Source organism: Manihot esculenta, chromosome 16, assembly GCF_001659605.2.
Source record: "Manihot esculenta cultivar AM560-2 chromosome 16, M.esculenta_v8, whole genome shotgun sequence".
Lineage (NCBI taxonomy): Eukaryota > Viridiplantae > Streptophyta > Magnoliopsida > Malpighiales > Euphorbiaceae > Manihot > Manihot esculenta.
Genome location: NC_035176.2, coordinates 8,141,038 through 8,160,398, shown reverse-complemented (window position 1 = coordinate 8,160,398; position 19,361 = coordinate 8,141,038). Strand labels below are relative to the sequence as shown.

Sequence of the window (19,361 nt, the reverse complement as noted above, 5' to 3'; positions counted from 1 at the left end):
AAAAATTTTATACTAGAACTAATAGTTTTTATTTCCGTAAAAAAGATTGGAAATTAATGACTGAAAAAATAAAGACAAAAAAAAATTATAATTTATATTTTTAAATTTTTTAAACTGATGTTTTCATTTATTTTTTTTAAATGATAATTAATGAATAAATTAGACTTAAAAATAAAATTTAATATTTTTTGTTCTTACTCAAATTTAATTTTAACTAAAAAATTTTATGACTCAATAAAAAAAAGGGTAAACTTGAAATTGAAAAACTCTATCTTTCCATTAGCCATTTTGCTAGTGTTATAAACATAGTTTATTTAATTAATTTAGATTTAAATTTATAAATCACTTATGATTTTTAGAATTTTAAAATATTTATGCTAATAAAAGGTTTAAGTAGAAAAATACTGAATGAAAATATTAAATAAATTTATTTAAATGAGTTAAGTGAGAGTTTGTTATAAATATAGCATATTTAAATAAGTTATGAGAATGAAAAATAAAAAATTTCAAGAATTTTTAAATATTTATATTGTGAGAAATTTTAATTTCAATATAAAGTGTTATGGAAAATATTTTATAAGAATTCAAAATTGATAAATTATATTATAAATTAAAGATTTGACACTTGAAATCTAATTAATTCAGATAAATTATATTATAAATTAAAGATTTGACACTTGGAATCTAATTAATTCAGACAAATATTTTTCTCCAATAAATTATTTTTTCTTATCCAAATATATCTATACATGTTTGAAAACGTATTTCTAATAATTACAACCGTCAATGAATATGTCTATAACAGCTACTAATAATTATTCTAAATTCTATATATTTTTTCTTATTCTTCTTTAACTCTTCGATCTAAATTTCTTTTGAAAAATCAAAGAATTGCGATATGTGATTTTCTTAAATTTATTATATCTCGAGAGATTATTGTCACAATTTTATAATAAATAATATAGCGAGGGCAATTAATTTAAAAAAATATATTTTTCATTTAAATTTAAAACTAATTTATACACTTACCATTATAACAACTAACACTACAAATATAAAAGAATAAATAGATATCCTTTAATGGATGAAGTTAAATTATAATAATTTTTTTATTTAATTATCAAAATATTAATTATAATAAATTTTAAAAACATCATAATAATTCAAGATTTTGAATTAAATACCATTTCCTTAAATTTAAATAGCACTAAAGAGAAAAAAAACATTGTATTCAGGATGTAAGAACATAAAATTTCATGCATCACAAATTAAGTAACAATATCAACGTAAATCACTCATACAACGTTGTCCTTTTTAGTAAATCCCGCTGATTAGCGCGGGAAATTGCTTGTTGATGTCCCGCCGAATCGCCTTTTTATATTTCTCTTCCTTTAATGGGCACCATCAGATGAAGTGTAGATTTAATCTTCACCGTCCAATCAATCCTTTAAATGTACCTTCTTGTAATCAAACCCTATCTCCATTGTCTGATCTGCCGTTCCTTCCCTACGAATTCCTTCACTCTACCTTTTCCCTGTCAAACCCTAACCCTAAACAGCTAAACTCACACGTGTCGCCGCTGTCACCTCTGCCGCCGACGCCTACTTTCTCTCGCGGTCAACACATTTCCCAGTCTCCCAACACCCGACCCTCATCCGCCGGGATCCGCGCCAGTTCTGATATTCTCCTGCGTAATTCCAAGCAAAATCCTCTCAATTTCTTCCATATTCGCGCTCGGTGGTTTCAGCGACTGCTGGGTGCAGTCCTTAGTTTCGCTCTTGGTGAGTTAGCTATGTTGTAAAATTTATCTAACTGTAGTCGAGTATTAGTCTATGAGTGTCAAACACAATCCACTTCGGGCCACTTCTGCCATCACCGTAACGTACATTTTCCCGGGTTGTTCTTTTATTTCTACTCATGCACTTCTGAATTCTGCATTTTCTTGTTCATCCAAGAAATTATGAAAAAAAAAAATAGTTTTCTTGTTTAGCTCGTAACTTAGGTGCATTGACAGTTTTGGGAAATGGGGAATTGAAATTACATATTTCTACAGCTTAATCTTTCAATTTGAAGTAATATGCATAAGGATGAGAAGGTTGGAGTTCCAAATTTGTCATCTTGTATCCAAAGGACTTGCTTAGATTGGCTGTATAATGTGGTACATTTTTTTCTAAGTTCTTCGTGCTGGATTAGAAGCTTGGAAAACACAGTTTTTCCTGTTGGGTGAGGAGTGTTGTAGTTAGATTAAGTCAATAGATTAGTGTGGTTTATTTGATTGTCACACGCAGGTTACTATTCTTCCAACAGTGGAGAACATGGAAATGTAATCAAACTAACAGAGCGTTTCCTTGTAAAATTTAAGCCTTACCTTTTTTCTCTTTTCTTAGACGTCGATTTCTTATTTGTTTTTTTCACTTCTCCATCAGCTTATAACACTATTTTCAAATTCTCACCTTTTTGAAGATAATTCTGTAGACAGCCACTTGTCTCAGTTGAGCTGCTTGTTTCTCTTCCATACTCCGGCAGCTTCAATTTAGCACTTAGTGTTGCAGCACCTTATCCCTGCTTCTGCTTACTACTTTGTTCCAAGTGAAAAAAAATTATTGCTGCAGCTTGCTTGTGCTGCTTTTTTATTCGTTGGACAGTGAAGAGATTCACTGTTCATTTTCAAGAGCTTTACCGTTCAAGTTACAGTGTATGCTGTTTATAATATAACATCTTGCAGCATTTCAAATTCTTTAGGACGCTACCACGATATGTTATCAAGGCTGGTCCAATCTTGAGTAATATGTATGGTGCAGATTGGGAGAGCAGATTTGAGGTATTGAAATTGATGAGATTTATGGTTGCCTTTTAATGTGTTTCTGTTAATATTCTTTTTATATGCATTTTTCTGTATATTTGTTTGAGAAATATTCTTATGGTTTTATTTCCTTTTTCTTCTATCAGGCAAAGGAGCAGCAAGCCAACTTTGAGCAACTGAGCATTTTAAGCAGGTAGGAGTAATTATTTTTTTGGTTGCATGTGCTGCTTTGGACATTTTCCGGCATTAGCTACATTATTGATTGGCTACTTTATGATATTTATGCATCAATAAAGTTTATTTAATATTCTACAACTTCCTTTGAGGAAACAGTACAGTCTTTGCCAGTTTCTGTTGATTTTATTTAAGTTGCCCTAAAGCCCTTAGTAGAGAATTGTAAAAGGCTGACAGAAGGTGGTATGCTGATTTGTTGAATTTTTCTGAAGATATATTTTGCTGCACAGGGCATGCATATTGTTATATGTGCTAGTATACTTGAATAGGCTTAGTTGTTGGGTTGGGACTGCTTCTTGTTTTAATTTCTGGTGTGAAGTCTTCACTTGAATAATTCACTTATCTCTTTTGCTAGTTTCATAAGTGCCCACTTTCCCCACAGCAAATTTTTTTTTTGAGGAAGATGTTTATTAGCTGTTTTGCTTTCGATATTTCAAAAAACCCAATAAAGCTATTGCCTTTCTAAGATATGCCTATTTGTGTGATTTCTTTTATGGCGTAAAGATGGAAACTCTGTCATTACTAAATGCAAATTGATTTCTGAACAAATGGATGGGCAATTTCAACATCTCACATTAGGATTGATTTTTTAAAAACCATCTTCTATATTGTTGATGTGTTGTTTCAATTCAACTGGTTGTACTTGTGATGATAAACGGACAAAAAATAGTAAATGTGTTTTTTGGTACTTGTGAAGTCAACATCAAGCATTCTATGGGTCTATGCTTGTGCTTAATTGCAAAAGAAACTTTATATTTTTCACTGTTGAAAATTTGATAATTTTTATCACTGTATGGCAAATTATCCATCATGACTTGTATAATTTTTTTATTCTTTATTTTGATTTTCTCCAGAATTATATTGTCACATAAAGTTAATATTATGTGGTATTTTATTGTATATATTAGGGAACTCTTTAGGCCTTATTTAGCCATGAACAACATTTTCTGTTTCCATTTCCAGTTTTTCCTTTCCATTTCTTTAGTTTTTCATTTTCCAAAAATGAAAAATATAAAATAGAAAAGACTTTCATTTGTCTAATTTTTCAATATTTCTAATTTTATATTTTCCCTCACAAAAATTTGTAGTGAATTTTATCAAGTAAAATACTATTTTATTCAAAATACTAATCAACTTATAAATATTTTCATAGTATGGTCTCTTAAATATATTTTTTAATCTAGATTTACATTTCGCACCTAAATTTACTTTGACATTATTATAAAACAATTTATCAAAAACCCGAGGTGTGTTTGAATGTCCAAAATTTGTGTTTATTTTATTTTTTCTAACAATTTCTAAACACATGATATTAATGATAAAATCTTTATTTTATAACTTTTCTTGTACTTATTAGTGCTTTGTATATTGGTTTTTTTGATAGGTTTGGTTAAATAAAAATGCATCTATTATTATTTTATTCAATCTTTAATTTTTTTATTGAATTTTATTTTTTGCGCATCACTTCCTTCAAGTGTGCATCCGTGCCTTGTGCCTAGGCCCCAAGATATCTTTGTGCCTTAGTGCCTTGGACTTTAATTACTATGAGGCACTTTAGCTAGAGTTAAATAGCAAATCCTAAATTTGGATGTTAGAATTTGTTTGCATAAAAGTTAGATGTGAAAGGAAATAATGCTATTGCTGGGATTGAACCCAGCTCAAAGATGCTGATAAAATGAAACCCTATGTTTTTTGGAGTTGCTTCTGTATTGCATTTTGCTTAGAAAAGATGGAAATTAGATAAATAGAGTTTTCATATGGTACAAATTTGGAAAATTGAATTCTGATTTTGTATTTATAAAATTTTTAAAACTAAATACTGGATTTCAATTTTAGTTCTCTTGGAATAGTTTTCTGGAAAAGAAGGCTTGTTTACTGCAGCTAAACAGTCCTTTTGGATTTTGTTATACAAATGCTTTTTCTGATACAATGACAAGATATCTTTCATCATGCAACCTAAGTTTGACTGCAAATTTGCTTTCATGAGTTTTTTTTCCTTGGAGTAAATGACATTATATCTTGTTATTAATTGGTACAAGGCATTACAACCGTGCATATTGGGAACTTTTCTTGACAAGTGATGCAAATGTTGATAAGCAGTCAGCAGTTACCAGCAACACAGCACCCATGTCAGAATATCATCGTTTTGGATGGTTGCTGTTTTTGGCACTTCGTGTACATGCGTTCAGCCGATTTAAAGATTTGGTGACCTGCACAAATGGTTTAGTTTCTGTGCTGGTTAGTTCCAGTCCCTCAAAATTTCAATTACCGATGCTAGGATGTTGGTTTGGTTAAAAAAAAAATCCTCATTGTTGGCTCCCTTTTTTTTTTCCAATTATTTATGGATTTCATAAATTTTTTCCTAGCTTAGCTCTTGCCAAATGATACTAGTTGTATATTTTTGCCAAATGCCTTGATAAGATTATCTAGTGTAACAGCAGAGATTGACATTTTTACTATTTGCTGCAACTTGTCAGGCTATTTTGATAGTCCATGTTCCAATACGCTTCAGAAATTTCAACTTGAATGACTCTCAATGGTTTGGTAATAATCTTGCCTGTTTAGCAATTCTCTGTGAATTTCTTCTTTCAAATTTTGTTGATCGGTGTTTAAATGTTTTATGTATTGTACAGTTAAGAAGGATGACAAAGGGGTTGATTTACTGGCATCTCTTTGCAACAAATATGATGCCTCAGAAGATGAGCTGAGAAAAATAATGGAGAAGACTAACAATTTAATAGCAGATATTCTGAAGAAAACACCCTGTTTGGCATCTGAGTGTAAAAATGAAAACCTGGATAATATCAATACAGGTGTGCTTGAAAAGCTCTCCACACTTGTATCTGCAAATTTTAACGTTGGCAACTTGTTTTCATCATATGCTTCTAAAATTCTGATTCTCTTTGATGTAGATGGTTTGATCTTTTATGAAGATTTAATGGAGGAATCATCTCTGCAGTCCAGTTTGGCTATTTTAGAGAAAGATTATGAGGATGCAATTCGAGCAAAGGGTGAATTGGATGAGAGGGTATTTATCAATGAGAAAGATGGATCGCTTGGTTCAGGGAGCCCATCTGTAGGTGCCACAAATGTAACTGGCGCTAAAGTAAGTTTGTGCCAGCTGCAGATTCTATATGACAAAGATATGAAGTATTGTCCTCCGAATGTTTTATGATTTTTTTTTTTATTTTGTTTAAACTTAATGCATAGAACCCTTTTTTTTGTTCTTTGCAGAGAAAGTTTGATTTTTTTTCCTCACCAACAAAGACAATTACAAGTCCTCTTTCTCCTTTTCGATCCCCTGCATCAAATGGCATTTTAGGCAGCACAAATTCTAAGATGGCTGCTACACCTGTAAGTACTGCAATGACAACTGCAAAGTGGCTTCGGACTGTTATTTCTCCACTTCCATCAAAACCCTCATTACAGCTGGAACGCTTCCTTGCATCATGTGATAGGGATGTGACTAATGATGTCATACGTAGAGCACAGATAATATTGGAGGCTATATTTCCAAGTAGCTCTTCTGGAGAGCGTTGTGTAACTGGAAGTCTGCAAAGTACAAACCTGATGGACAACATATGGGCAGAACAACGAAGATTGGAAGCGTTAAAGTTGTATTATAGGGTTCTGGAAGCAATGTGCACAGCAGAGGCCCAAATATTGCATGCAACTAATTTGACCTCTTTATTAACTAATGAGAGGTTCCACAGATGTATGCTTGCATGTTCTGCTGAACTTGTCCTGGCAACGCATAACACTGTCACAATGCTCTTTCCTGCAGTTCTGGAGAGAACTGGGATTACAGCTTTTGATCTTAGCAAGGTGATAGAGAGCTTCATTAGACATGAGGAATCTCTTCCGAGGGAGTTGAGGCGGCATTTGAATTCATTGGAAGAAAGACTTCTGGAGAGCATGGTGTGGGAAAAGGGTTCCTCAATGTATAATTCCTTGACCATAGCAAGACCCTCTCTTTCTGCAGAGATAAATCGACTTGGGCTATTAGCAGAACCAATGCCATCTCTGGATGCTATAGCAATGCATATCAACTTTTCTTCTGGAGGTTTGCCACCTGTGCCTTCACATAAGCCTGAGTTGTCTCCAGGTATTTTTTCTAAATAAATGCTTAATCTGAGGCTGGCAACATATGTAACAAGTATTTAGTTTCATTTGTCTAATGCAGAATTTCATTGGTTGTTGTTTATCATTTTCAGGTCAGAATGGGGATACCAGGTCTCCAAAGAGACTATGCACAGATTTCCGCAGTGCATTAGTAGAGCGGAACTCTTTTACATCACCAGTGAAGGATCGTCTACTTGCCTTTAATAACCTTAAATCCAAGCTGCTGCCACCTCCTTTGCAGTCTGCCTTTGCCAGGTAAATTGCTTTTCTTAGGGGAACATGAAGTTGTATCTCTAATCTTTATGGTCAATGTTAATGCTCTCTTGTACCTCTAACTGTGAGTTGTGCATGGGTATTTGTTTCAGTCCAACACGTCCAAACCCTGTGGGAGGAGGGGAAACATGTGCAGAAACTGGGATCAATATATTCTTTAGCAAGGTAATGGACATGATATTTTAATATCAATATTGCAGACTTTACATCGTAAGATACTTGTTCTTATTCTTTTGAGTATTGGATGCTTAGCCCTCTCTGCCGATGATGGAAAAGAAGATCTATATTTCTGTAAAAAATTTGTTTGCATTGGTGGTTTATGGTGATGATTTTAAATGATGGCTGTTATGCCATTATTTAAGGGAATTTAGCTTGCCATTATTGTTATACCTGTTATTTAAAGGATTTTTAAAAATTGCACATGTGAAGACCCTTGTGTAAAGGTAATGGCCGTTATGGATCGTTATATGAAGTTGTAAAGTCCGTTACTTTCTCAACTGAGAATCATTGTAGAATTTTCACATGCAAGGCAGCAGCAGGGCCTTTTTTTAGGCAGAAAACTACCTTTGCTTTTTCATTGTAGCTCCTCTTCTAATTCTCTCTAGGCAACTAAGCCATTTTCTCTCAACTCTCAACTTTCCTCACAATAAACTCAAGTGATTAGAAACTCCTTAGCTCAAGATCATAGATTATCAAATACACAATGTGGTTTTAAAGTGAAGGAGAGCAAATTGTGTGCTAAAGTTTCTTTCTTTTTCCCCCTTAACTTTTAGCTTTTTCTTAATCAATTTTTGGTAAATACATAAATAAATAGAAAATACTAACAAAGTTTCAGGCTTTAATGCCTTTATTTGTTATTTTAGTTATATATCTTAATTTTAATTAGAGATTCGAATATTTTGTTCATTTTGGTAAATTTTGCAAATTCTCAAAAGAATTTCCATTGTGATAGACTATTACTGTGTCAACTAACAGATACTCAATAATACTCCTCTTTATACAACAGTAACCTCATTCTAAGTTTCTAACTTTTCCTCCAATTATTTCCCTCCAATTCTCATTGACTTATTGACCCTGCTTATTCCTCTTCCTCTTCCTGTGACATGTGACATACTGTTATGAGCTACGGGCGTAACAAGCTTGTTTCTGTTATCCGTGAATGCAACCGTGATTAGAACCATGTGATTGCTGGTTTGGAGACAATTCTAGGCGTATGCTTGGTTGGGTATGCAACCTGGCTTTGTCTTTGAGGTTACATGTCATGATGCTGGCAATATCTCATGCATGGTTCAAGAATTAAGGGTGCAAGCAAGCAGGGACTAGCTGATATTTCATTGGCTTAAGAGCCTGCCAAATGTTAAGAGCTAGAGGTTGGAGATAGTATATTCACGCTTGAACTCTTGAGCTCAATTTTGTTTAGAACAAAGTCCAAGAACCCTAAGCTTGGCTTTGTTTACTTGAGCAGGTTGTAATGGCTGCTCAAGTTCCAGTTGTATATCAGATCCTCTTTGCCTCTGCTGTGCCATTCCTTTTTTTTTCTTTCCTTCATCTATTGGATGGGTTATAATAATGTAGAGTCATACAACTATACATTTGCTTTTGAAGATGATAATTATTCTGAAAGACTATTTTTGTTTGTCTTTCTTAGCCATTTTTTTTTCACCTCTGGTTGAGCATATTAGTGGCATTTAGGGGATTTGTCTATCATTTTAAGTCTTAACTGATGTTGAAGAGTAAATACCAAAAATAATGTCCCCGTTTAAATCAAGTTCCTGACCAAGTATTTCCCACTGTACATAACTTTATCATCTATTGAAAATTACACCATGTTGCTTAATTTGATTTATTATGTTCTGAAATTTACCTGTCAGTTCTTTTCCTGCCCAGATTAACAAGTTAGCTGCTGTCAGAATCAATGGTATGGTTGAAAGGTTACAACAATCTCAGCAGCATGTAAGAGAGAATGTCTATCGCCTTTTCCAACAAGTCCTTAGCCAGCAGACCTTTTTGTTCTTTAACCGCCACATTGACCAGATTATTCTTTGTTGTTTCTACGGAATCGCAAAGGTTTGCTGTCAGTAACTCATGAGAGTTTATTGGCTGCTACTGATGAATGGTTTGCTTTCATCTTTTGATTTTCTCATGTTCTCATGTTTTTGCCTACAGATTTCTAAAGTGAATCTAACCTTCAGGGAGATCATTTACAACTATAGGAAGCAACCACAATGTAAACCACAAGTTTTCTGTAGTGTGTTTGTTGATTGGGCATCAGCACGGCATAATGGGGTATGATGCCTAATGTCGACTCTCTTTGCTGTACCATTTTGTAGATGTCTAACCCTTTAAATTTATCCTGCTAGAGGACTGGACATGACTAACACTTCAAAATTTTATCATAACAGAGGACAGGACAAGATCATGTTGACATTATCACATTTTATAATGAAATATTCATTCCTGCTGCAAAACCCCTGCTGGTGGAGGTTGGTTCTGCTGGAACAATTACAAAGGCCAGCCAGGTTCCTGATGCCAATAATATTCATAAAGATGGTACTTCTTTTAATTATTAATTAATTTGGTGCCCTGTCACTGTCTTTGCAGTTCACTGTTTAACATGCTTCTGTTTGTGGCCAATCAGGTCAATGTCCCACATCACCTAAAGTATCTCCTTTTCCAAGTCTGCCTGACATGTCTCCAAAGAAAGTATCTGCAACTCATAATGTGTATGTCTCTCCATTGCGGACATCCAAGGTACTTGTAGTTTTTTACCCCCTCAACGCTCCTGTTTTAGAGATAAATTTGTAGTTTGACTTTTTTAAAAGCCTTCATTTTACTCAAAACTAGGACTAGTCAACCCTATTTGATGAGCTTGCCAGAACCAAAAAGGAAGCAAGCTTTTAGAAAATTTGGGTCCTTTCTGTTGATTAATTGATGACTTGTTTGAGTACATATACCATTGCAGCTTGCCTTTTATTTTATATTATATTATTATATTATATTATTTTTTATTTGAGAAAAGCGTGCTTTTAGTTTATATGACTAAGGCAAAAATGGTGTATGTTTCTGATTATGTTGTCTTTTGTCAGAATGAGAGAGAGTTCAATGTTATGCGTCTTAAATATTAGTGTCCTTCAAAAGCTTTATTTCAGTTATTTACTTCTATGTTGAAACTACTTGGCTTTAACACACATGCTGTTAAGAATTTCTGCTTTCATGGTTTTTAGATGGATGCCTTAAACTCGCACAGCTCAAAAAGCTATTATGCATGTGTGGGAGAGAGCACTCATGCATACCAGAGTCCTTCAAAAGACCTGACTGCTATCAACAATCGATTGAATAGGTATGCTTTTCTTTTGGCAAAGCTATACATTTTGTTGTTTCGTCGTTCTAATGTTTTTTTTTTTTTGCACATGTATATGTTTATTTAAATCCCTTCAGTAATAGGAAGATCAGGGGGACATTAAATTTCGATGATGTTGATGTTGGTTTGGTTAGCGATACGATGGTGGCCAACAGTCTCCACCTTCAAAATGGGAGTAGTGCATCCACATCTGGTGCGCCTTTGAAAACTGAGCAACCTGACTCTTAAAATTCAATAGGTTTGGCTTTGTGTAAATTATAGTTATATTATCTAATTATTGTTTATATTATTAATGGTGAGAAATGTAAGGCGCAGCAGCACAGGGTGTTGTATGAGCAGTGAATTTGTAGAAAAGCTGCCACCACCCCCTTGTTTGTCATGTAATTTGGAAATTTACCATCTCATCCCTACTTAAATACTAGTCGAAATATCATGGCTTCAGTGTGGTGTTTCATCTCCCTCTCTCTCTCGTTTTATTTATTTAGTTTTTTGAAGTACAGCGTGGGGTGGCTGTTACTATATCATAGCATCTAGACCTGGCTCGGACCTGAACCTTAAATCAGGTGCCTGGTAACAGGCCTCCTTTTTCTGAACCAAAATCAGAATAGATTTGTTTTTTTATTTTTTTATTTTTTGAAATGGCAGAATAGATTTGTTTTAACTGGCAGTTTGGTTTGATTTTAATTTTTAAAGAAAATTATTTTATAAAATTATATTACTAAAAATTGTTACAATTATTAAATAATTAAGTTTAATTTTTTTTATTGTAAAAAGATATTATTTTCATATAAATGTAATATTATTTTAATTTTTATATACATAATATGCTTTTAGTTTTTATATTATCAAATGGGTACATTTTGTATGTACTTATTTATTCAATTATCAATTAAAAATGTTTGCAAAGTTGGATTGGAACTGTCAAAAAAATGAAATGATTTTCAAATTGTTATAAATCGGGTTAATTTTTATTTGATACATAAATTGAATCGAACCGTTAGATATCTCGTTCTCGTTAGGTCAAAACAGATGAAAAATAAAAGCATGTCATTTGTCAAGGTGAACAGACATTTCTAATGCTTGAATAGAGTAAATGTTAGCAATGATATATCGTTAGTTCCCTTTTGTTTTCTCGAAACCGTAACGGTCTTCTTGAGTAATCGTTGACAATCATTAGTTCAAAATAACATTTGTAGTTTCTTTGCAAACATCCATATCAAATGAAATTCAATTGTAAAATAATTTGTTAAATGAGAAACAATAATAGATGCAAGGAAATCCTCTTTTTGCTTGTTCAAAGAAACCAAAGCATCAGAAAGGGTAACAATATAGATTTTCTTTAATCAAGCGATAGATGCATGGAAACAAGCGACTCTTAACACCTTGTTTTGAGTTCCAAGACTTGGTCATGGTATCTAAAAGTGCATAAGGATTGAAAGCCCTAGTAGAGCATTAGTTTAAGAAGTTTCGTCTTGCGGGAGCAACAACGTTGCATAGAGATAGATGCATGGAAAAGAGAGGGAGTGCAACAAAAAAGAAAGAATGCAACTGCCGGGGGCTTGGGAACCCCCAGACTGTTCAGTTCCTTGAAACTCATACTTCAACATTGATCTTCTATTATTTTTCTTATGGAAACAAAATTAAAACTAAATGAATGTTAGAGGGATCGAATTAAATTCAGATATTTGTATGGGATATGTGTGGATTGTCACGGGGATAGCAAAAGTTAAAGTGGCGAATTAGGATTACTATGGGATGACTCTATTCGAGCTATCTTGGTTTCTTTTTCTTTCCATCATATCCAGATGAACATGGAATTTGCTACAGATTATAAATAATGATATTTTATTAGTATTCATGGTTGGTATGATTAATCTAAAAAATATAAAACCTTAGAATGACCATTTAATTCATCTTTCACTGGTGAAGATGTCTATCAAGCCTTAAAGCGCCTCTGGGCTTGACCGTATGCCTGCTTTATTTTATCAACACTTTAGCATATTGTAGGTCTTAATACCATCCACTATGTTTTACAAGTTCAATATTATTCATGAGACTTAATGTGCCTTCTTACCTAGTAGATTTCCTCAAGATAATGATCTTCTTGCCTATGAGATTTTTCATTGTATTCAACAAAGAAAGAAAGGCAATAAGGGTTATTTTGCACTTAAAATAGCATGCAAAAAGCTTATGACCGGAAAGAATGGCCCTTCTTAGAATCTATGCTTGTGAAATTGGGTTTTCATCCACATTTTGTTAATTTGATCATGCTTTGTGTTTGCACGGTTTCATATTCTCTCAATATTAATGGCCATGCCAATGATCAGTTCTTTCTCTCTAGAGGTATATACATTAAGGTGATCCACTATTGCCATACCTATTTATAATATATGTAGAAGGTTTCTCTTTAATGCTTAGACAAGTTGAAAGTAGAGATATCTTACATGGTATTCAAGTGGCCAGAAGAGCACCTCCAATCTCACACCATTTTTTTTTGTGGCTGATGATAATATTTATTTTCGGTCGTGCAACTGTTCGAGAGATAGATTTGCTTCACTATATACTATGTGCTTATGAATCAGCTTCAGGTCAACAGATCAATATGGATAAGTCTGAATTAACAATTAGCTGTAATGTGCCTGTTAGTAATTTGCCTTTAGTATTTGACTAATTCTTTACAGATTTTTTTTAATAAGTCTTTAAGCATGATTTACTTGTTGCTTGATTATAGGAGATTAGTTTAGATTTTTCTAGATTATTTACAGTAGTTGTTAAGTAGTAATTTTTCCTATAAATATTCATCAGTAAATAAGAAGCGAGTGCTTCTAAGTCCAATATATTCCAATTCTTTAAATCCTTTTTCATATAGCTTTATATCTATAAATACTACAAAGTGGTATTAGAGCATATTATCTTGAGGGATCTGTGAGAATGGAGAGTGATACACAATCAGCTTTCAGCCATCATGCTGCTCCACTAGTTTTTTATGGCCAAAATTATCAAGTATGGGCTGTTAGAATGACGGTCTATCTTGATGCTATGGATCTTTGGGAGGCTGTAGAAGAAGACTATGTCGTTCAATCGTTACCTGCAAATCCAACGGTGGCACAGATAAAAAATCACAAGGAGAGAAAGACAAGGAAGTCAAAAGCCATAGCTTGTCTTTACTCTGCCGTTTCAAGTATAATTTTTATCAGGATCATGAAGCTGGATTCAGCCGAAGCCATATGAGATTATCTCAAAAAGGAGTATCAAGGCAATGAAAGAACCAAGAGCATGCAAATTCTCAACTTGATTACAGAATTTGAGATGGTAAAGATGAAGGAGTCGGAAACAATTAAGGATTATTCAGACAAGTTGCTGGGCATTGTCAACAAAGTAAGGCTGCTATGTAAGGATTTTTCTGATGACAGAATTATTGAAAAAATTATTGTCACTCTTCCTGAGAAATATGAGTAAAAAATCTCTTCACTAGAGGAGTCTAAGGATCTGTTAAGCATATCCTTGGCAGAGTTGGTTAATGCTTTGCAGGCTCAGGAGCAAAGAAGGATAATGAGAAAAGAAGGAAATGTGTAGGATGCTTTGAAGGCTAAGTCAGAAAGTTTACGAGGCAAAGACAAGAAATTTATGAAAAAAATATAACAGCAGCAAGTTCAGCAATATCAACAAAGGTGCTAGTTCACCTTGTACACACAGCAAAAAGTCGAATCATCATCCAAAGAAGTGTTGGTGGAGGCCTGACATTAAGTGCAGAAAGTGTGGTATCATGGGACATATGGAAAAAGTGTGCAAATCCCAACAGTCCGAAGTAGCAAAAGCACATATAGAAGAAAACGATGAAGAACAACTCTTTGTGGCGACGTGTTTTGCAGCTAAGAACAACTCAAGTGATTCTTGGTTGATAGATAGCTGTTGCACTAATCACATGACCAACGATCCAACTCGCTTCATAGAGATCAATAAGACTTTTATCTCTAAAGCAAGGATTGGAAATGGCCAGTTTATTCCAATTAAAGGAAAAGGCACAGTGGAAATTGAAAGCTTGACAAGTTTACAACATATCTCTGACGTTTTGTATGTGCTTGATATTGATCAAAATTGTTGAGTATTGGGCAGCTTCTTGAAAAAGGCTACAAATTTTTTTTTTTTAGGATAAGCGATGCTTTATTAAGGATGCAATGGGTAGAAATGTGTTTAAGGTCATGATAAAGTCTAAGAGTTTTGCTCTGAATGTGCTGAAAAATGGACAAGTAGAACTTATATGTCACTTCAGCAATGCTGAGTTGTGGCACAAAAGGTTGGGACACTTTCATCATGCTGGATTATTGTTTATGTAGAAAAATGACTTTGTGAAGGGTGTCCCACCACTCGAAGAAGAGCTAGCTAATTGTGTGGCTTGTCAATATGGAAAGCAAGTCAGAAAACCATTTCCTCAAATTGTATGGTGAGCGTCACACAAGCTGTGGCTAGTGCATTCAAATGTTGGAGAACCTCAAAAAACATCATTTTTAAATGGTAATCAATATTATATTATATTTATTGATGATTACATAAGATTTTGTTAGATTTACTTCTTCAAATCTAAAGCTGAGATTGCTAGTATATTCTGGAAGTTTAAAAATTGGGTGAAAAATCAAAGTGATTGCAGGATACGAACAATAAGGTCTGATAATAGAAAAGAGTACAAGAATGCAGTTTTTGACAAATTTTGTGAGGATGCAGATATTGAGCACCAACTCACAACTCCTTACACTCCCTAGCAGAATGACGTAAGTGAGAGAAAGAACCTGAGCATCATGGAGATGGCAAGATGCATGCTGCATGAAAAAGGGTTGCCAAAAAATCTTTGGGCAGAAGCTTCAAGTACTGCAGTTTTCTTGTTGAATAAGCTCTCGACTAGAGCTATTGAAGGCAAAACACCATTTGAGGCTTGGTTTGGTTATAAGCAAGATTTACAAAATCTAAAAATTTTTGGTTGCCTATGTTTTTCTTATGTACCATAGGTGAAGAGAGGTAAACTTGATAAGAAGGTAGAATCTGGTATATTTATTGGATACAGTAGCACTTCTAAAGCTTACAAAATTCTCCAACCTCAAAATGAAAAAATTATTGTAAGTCGTGATGTCAAATTTATGGAGGACAAGCAATGGATTTGGGAGGAGCCAATAGAAAGAGAATTTCCAGAATTCTATCAAGAACTTGATGACAAGATAGATAATGTTCCTGTTCGTGGCACAAGATTATTATCTGATGTCTATGCAAGAAGTAATGTTGCTATTTTTCAGCCTGCAAAATTCAATGAAGCAATGAAGGATGACAAATGGATAGATTCCATGAAAGATGAACTACGAATGATCGAGAAGAATGACACCTGTGAGTTGGTGGACAGACCTCAAAGTAGAAAGATTATTGGTGTGAAATGGGTTTATAGGACCAAACTCAATACTGATGGTTCTGTAAACAAACATAAAGCCAGATTAGTCGTGAAAAGGTACAACCAAGTCTTCGAAGTAGATTTTTCAGAAACTTCTGCTTCGGTTGCACGTTTGGATACTATAAGGATATTACTGGCTTTATCTGCGCAAAAGGGTTGGAAACTTTATCAGCTGGATGTTAAGTCGGCCTTTTTAAATGGTTTCCTTCAAGAAGAAATCTATGTTGAACAGTCTAAGGGATTTCTAATGAAGGGAAAGGAAGAGAAAGTTTACAAACTAAAGAAAACTTTGTATGGCCTTAAACAAGCTCCCAGGACCTGGTACAGCAGAGTTGATGTTTATCTTCAAAGTCTTGGATTTGCGAAAAATCCAAGTGAAGCCACCTTATATGTGAAGAAATTTGATACTAACATAATTGTGGTGTCTATTTATGTTGATGATTTGCTTGTTACAGGAAGCGATGAAAAATTGGTGAATGAATTTAAAGCTGATATGTTCAAGACTTTTGAGATGATAGATCTTGGTTTATTATCTTATTTTTTGGGCTTAGAGGTGAAACAAAGTGCTCATGAAGTCTTCATATATCAGCAGAAGTTTGTAAAGGAAATTCTGAGAAGTTTCACATTAAAGATTGCAAAGAAATTAGCACACCAATGAATCTGAAGGAGAAGTTCAGTAAAGAAGATGGAGTTGAAAAGGTAGATGAAGGGTTTTACAGGAGTTTGATTAGTTGCTTGATATATCTCACAGCCACAAGACTGAACATAACTTTTACCGTAAGTTTGCTATCAAGGTTTATGAATTGTGCCAGTAAAGTTCATTTTGCAGCTGCTAAGCGTATTTTAAGATATTTGAAGGGTATAACCGATTACGGTATCAAATATTATGGTCTTAAAAACTTTCAACTCCAAGGTTTTTTGATAGTGATTGGGCAGGTTCTACTGTTGATATGAGAAGCACAACTGATTTTTGTTTCAGTTTTAGCTCAGATGTTTTCTCATGGAGTTCAAGAAAGCAAGAGGTTGTTGCTCAAAGCACAGCAAAAGCAGAGTTTATTGCAGCAAATGCTACTGTGAATCAAGCAATTTGGATCCGAAAAATACTTGAAGACTTGCAGATAAAGCAAAATGATCCAACAAAGATTTTTGTTGACAACCAAGCTACTATTGTAATCTCAAAGGACCCTATTTTTCATGAAAAAACTAAGTACTTTAATATTAGGCTCTATCACTTGAGAGAAAAGCAGAAAGATGGTGAAATCAAGCTAGTGTTTTGCATAATAGAGGAACAAACTAGAGATATCTTAACCAAAGGTCTTCCTAAAGCAAGATTCGAAAAGTTGAGGAATAAGTTAGGTGTATGTAAATACTAAGACAAGGAGATTGTTAGTAATTTGCCTTTAGTATCTGACTAAGTCTTTACAGATTTTTTTTTAATAAGTCTTCAAGCATGATTTACTTGTTGCTTAATTATAGGAGATTAGTTTAGATTTTTCCAGATTATTTGCAGTAGTTGTTAAGTAGTGATTTTTCCTATAAATATTCATCAGTAAATAAGAAGTGAGTGCTTCCAAATCTAATATATTCCAATTCTTTAAATCCTTTTTCATATAGCTTTATATCTATAAATACCACAGTGCCTAATAAGTTGCAACTACAAATCCAGCAAGGGGTCAGAGTTGACGTTAATGGACCATCCAAGTATTTGGGACTGCCTTTACTTTTGGGCAGATATAAAATTTCTATTTTTTAAAGTGTGAAAGAACGTGTTTGGAATAAGTTGAAGGATTAGAGTGTGAAGCATTTACCTTTTGGTGGTGAGGAGGTCATGATCATAACAATTCTACAGACAATTCTAACGTATACTATGACCTGTTTTCTACTTCCTAAGACCCTGTGTATTGAATTAGAACAATTATGTGCCAAATTTTGATGAGTGATCCTGAAAATCATAGGAAAATTCATTAGAAGGATTGGAGATCTTTGTCATTGCCAAAATCTAAAGGTGGCTTGGGTTTTTGGCAATGTTATTTAAACACATCTAAAGAATTCTTTCTGCACCTTCACCATTGCTTACTAGGATTATGAAGGCCAAATATTTTCTAAGGCGGTCTATTTTAGATGTATAACTTAGATATCACCCGAGTTATTTATAAAGGCGTATCTTACTTGCTTGTGATAAACTTGCCTCCAGCATACGATAGCGTACTAGAGATGGATATTTTGTGTATATTTGGAAAGATCAATGACTGCATGATAGATCTCATTTTCTGGTCTATCAACCAAGTGCACAATTACTTACTGATAGTTATATTACAGACTTGATTTGTCATGACATTGGGCAATGGAATATAAACTTAATTTCTCAATTATTCTCTCTTTATGATGCAAGAGCAATTATTCATACTCCACAGGTTACCATTGGATTCCCCTTTGTAATACCCGGCTAGACTCCGGTATCGGAATTCCTACCGTCCGGTGGAATCTCGGATGTCGGAGACCTCTAGAAGGGTAGAACCATGCTTTCATAAAATGTTTTCATGTTTTTAATGGTTTTAAAGTATGAAACTAAATGAGTTTTGCATGAAAATAGCATTGGAGGAAAACCCAGGTTCGGCCGCCGAAAGTCAAGTTCGGCCGCCGAACATGCATGCGTTTTGGAGGCACGTTAGGCCCCCGAAAGCATGAGTTAGGGAAGTACAGGTTCGGCCGCCGAAAGTCAAGTTCGGCCGCCGAACATTTCATGGATGCGGAGGCACGTTCGGCCCCCGAACGTGGCCTGGCCAGCCACCTATAAATGGGGCACTTAGCCGAAATGGGCGAGCTTTCTCCCATTTTCGGCCACAGCAAGCTTCCGACCTTCCCTTTGCAACTCTTGTGCTCTTCCTCCAAATCTCTACCATTTTTCTTGAGTTTTAAGCTTGCATTGAAGGTTTTGAGCTTTTAAACCAAGTTTTGGAGCTTTGGGAACTCAGGAGCTCATTTTCGTGGATCTCCAAGTTTGGGTCGTCTTCCTCTCGATCTTCAAGAGGTAAGGGCCGATCTTAAGCTCCTTATGTGTTTTAAGTAAGTTTTAAGTGATTTTATGGGGTAGAATGGCATGTATAGGGTTGTATGAGTTTTTAAGTAAATGT

General features: G+C 34.2%; 1 protein-coding gene across 3 annotated transcripts; it reads left to right on the top strand.

The window, feature by feature from the left end:
* The first annotated feature begins 1,466 nt into the window (after positions 1-1,466).
* On the top strand, positions 1,467-11,234 carry LOC110603203 (retinoblastoma-related protein). 3 transcript variants are annotated; one of them, XM_043951886.1, is made up of 16 exons: positions 1,467-1,781; positions 2,743-2,821; positions 2,950-2,996; positions 5,077-5,275; positions 5,515-5,581; positions 5,671-5,850; positions 5,950-6,143; positions 6,272-7,142; positions 7,252-7,414; positions 7,525-7,597; positions 9,320-9,385; positions 9,599-9,718; positions 9,835-9,982; positions 10,071-10,183; positions 10,657-10,772; positions 10,871-11,234. In XM_043951886.1, the coding sequence occupies exons 2-16, from the start codon at positions 2,789-2,791 to the stop codon at positions 11,019-11,021; spliced, it is 2,541 nt and encodes an 846-aa protein (XP_043807821.1). In that variant the 5' UTR covers positions 1,467-1,781; positions 2,743-2,788; the 3' UTR covers positions 11,022-11,234. The 3 variants fall into 3 exon arrangements, with proteins under 3 accessions (XP_043807821.1, XP_043807820.1, XP_021596599.2); XM_043951885.1 differs by having other exon boundaries at positions 1,468-1,781; positions 9,320-9,499; XM_021740907.2 differs by having other exon boundaries at positions 1,468-1,781; positions 2,726-2,821; positions 9,320-9,499.
* The last annotated feature ends 8,127 nt before the right edge of the window (positions 11,235-19,361 follow it).

What these genes read in the sequence shown, in the direction of transcription:
- LOC110603203 (XM_043951885.1), top strand. Translation starts at nt 2,789, where the DNA reads ATGTATGGTGCAGATTGGGAGAGCAGATTTGAG. An exon ending in ATTGGGAGAGCAGATTTGAG is followed by an intron (nt 2,822 to 2,949) that starts GTATTGAAATTG and finishes TTCTTCTATCAG; the next exon opens with GCAAAGGAGCAGCAAGCCAA. An exon ending in TTGCAGTCTGCCTTTGCCAG is followed by an intron (nt 7,415 to 7,524) that starts GTAAATTGCTTT and finishes TATTTGTTTCAG; the next exon opens with TCCAACACGTCCAAACCCTG.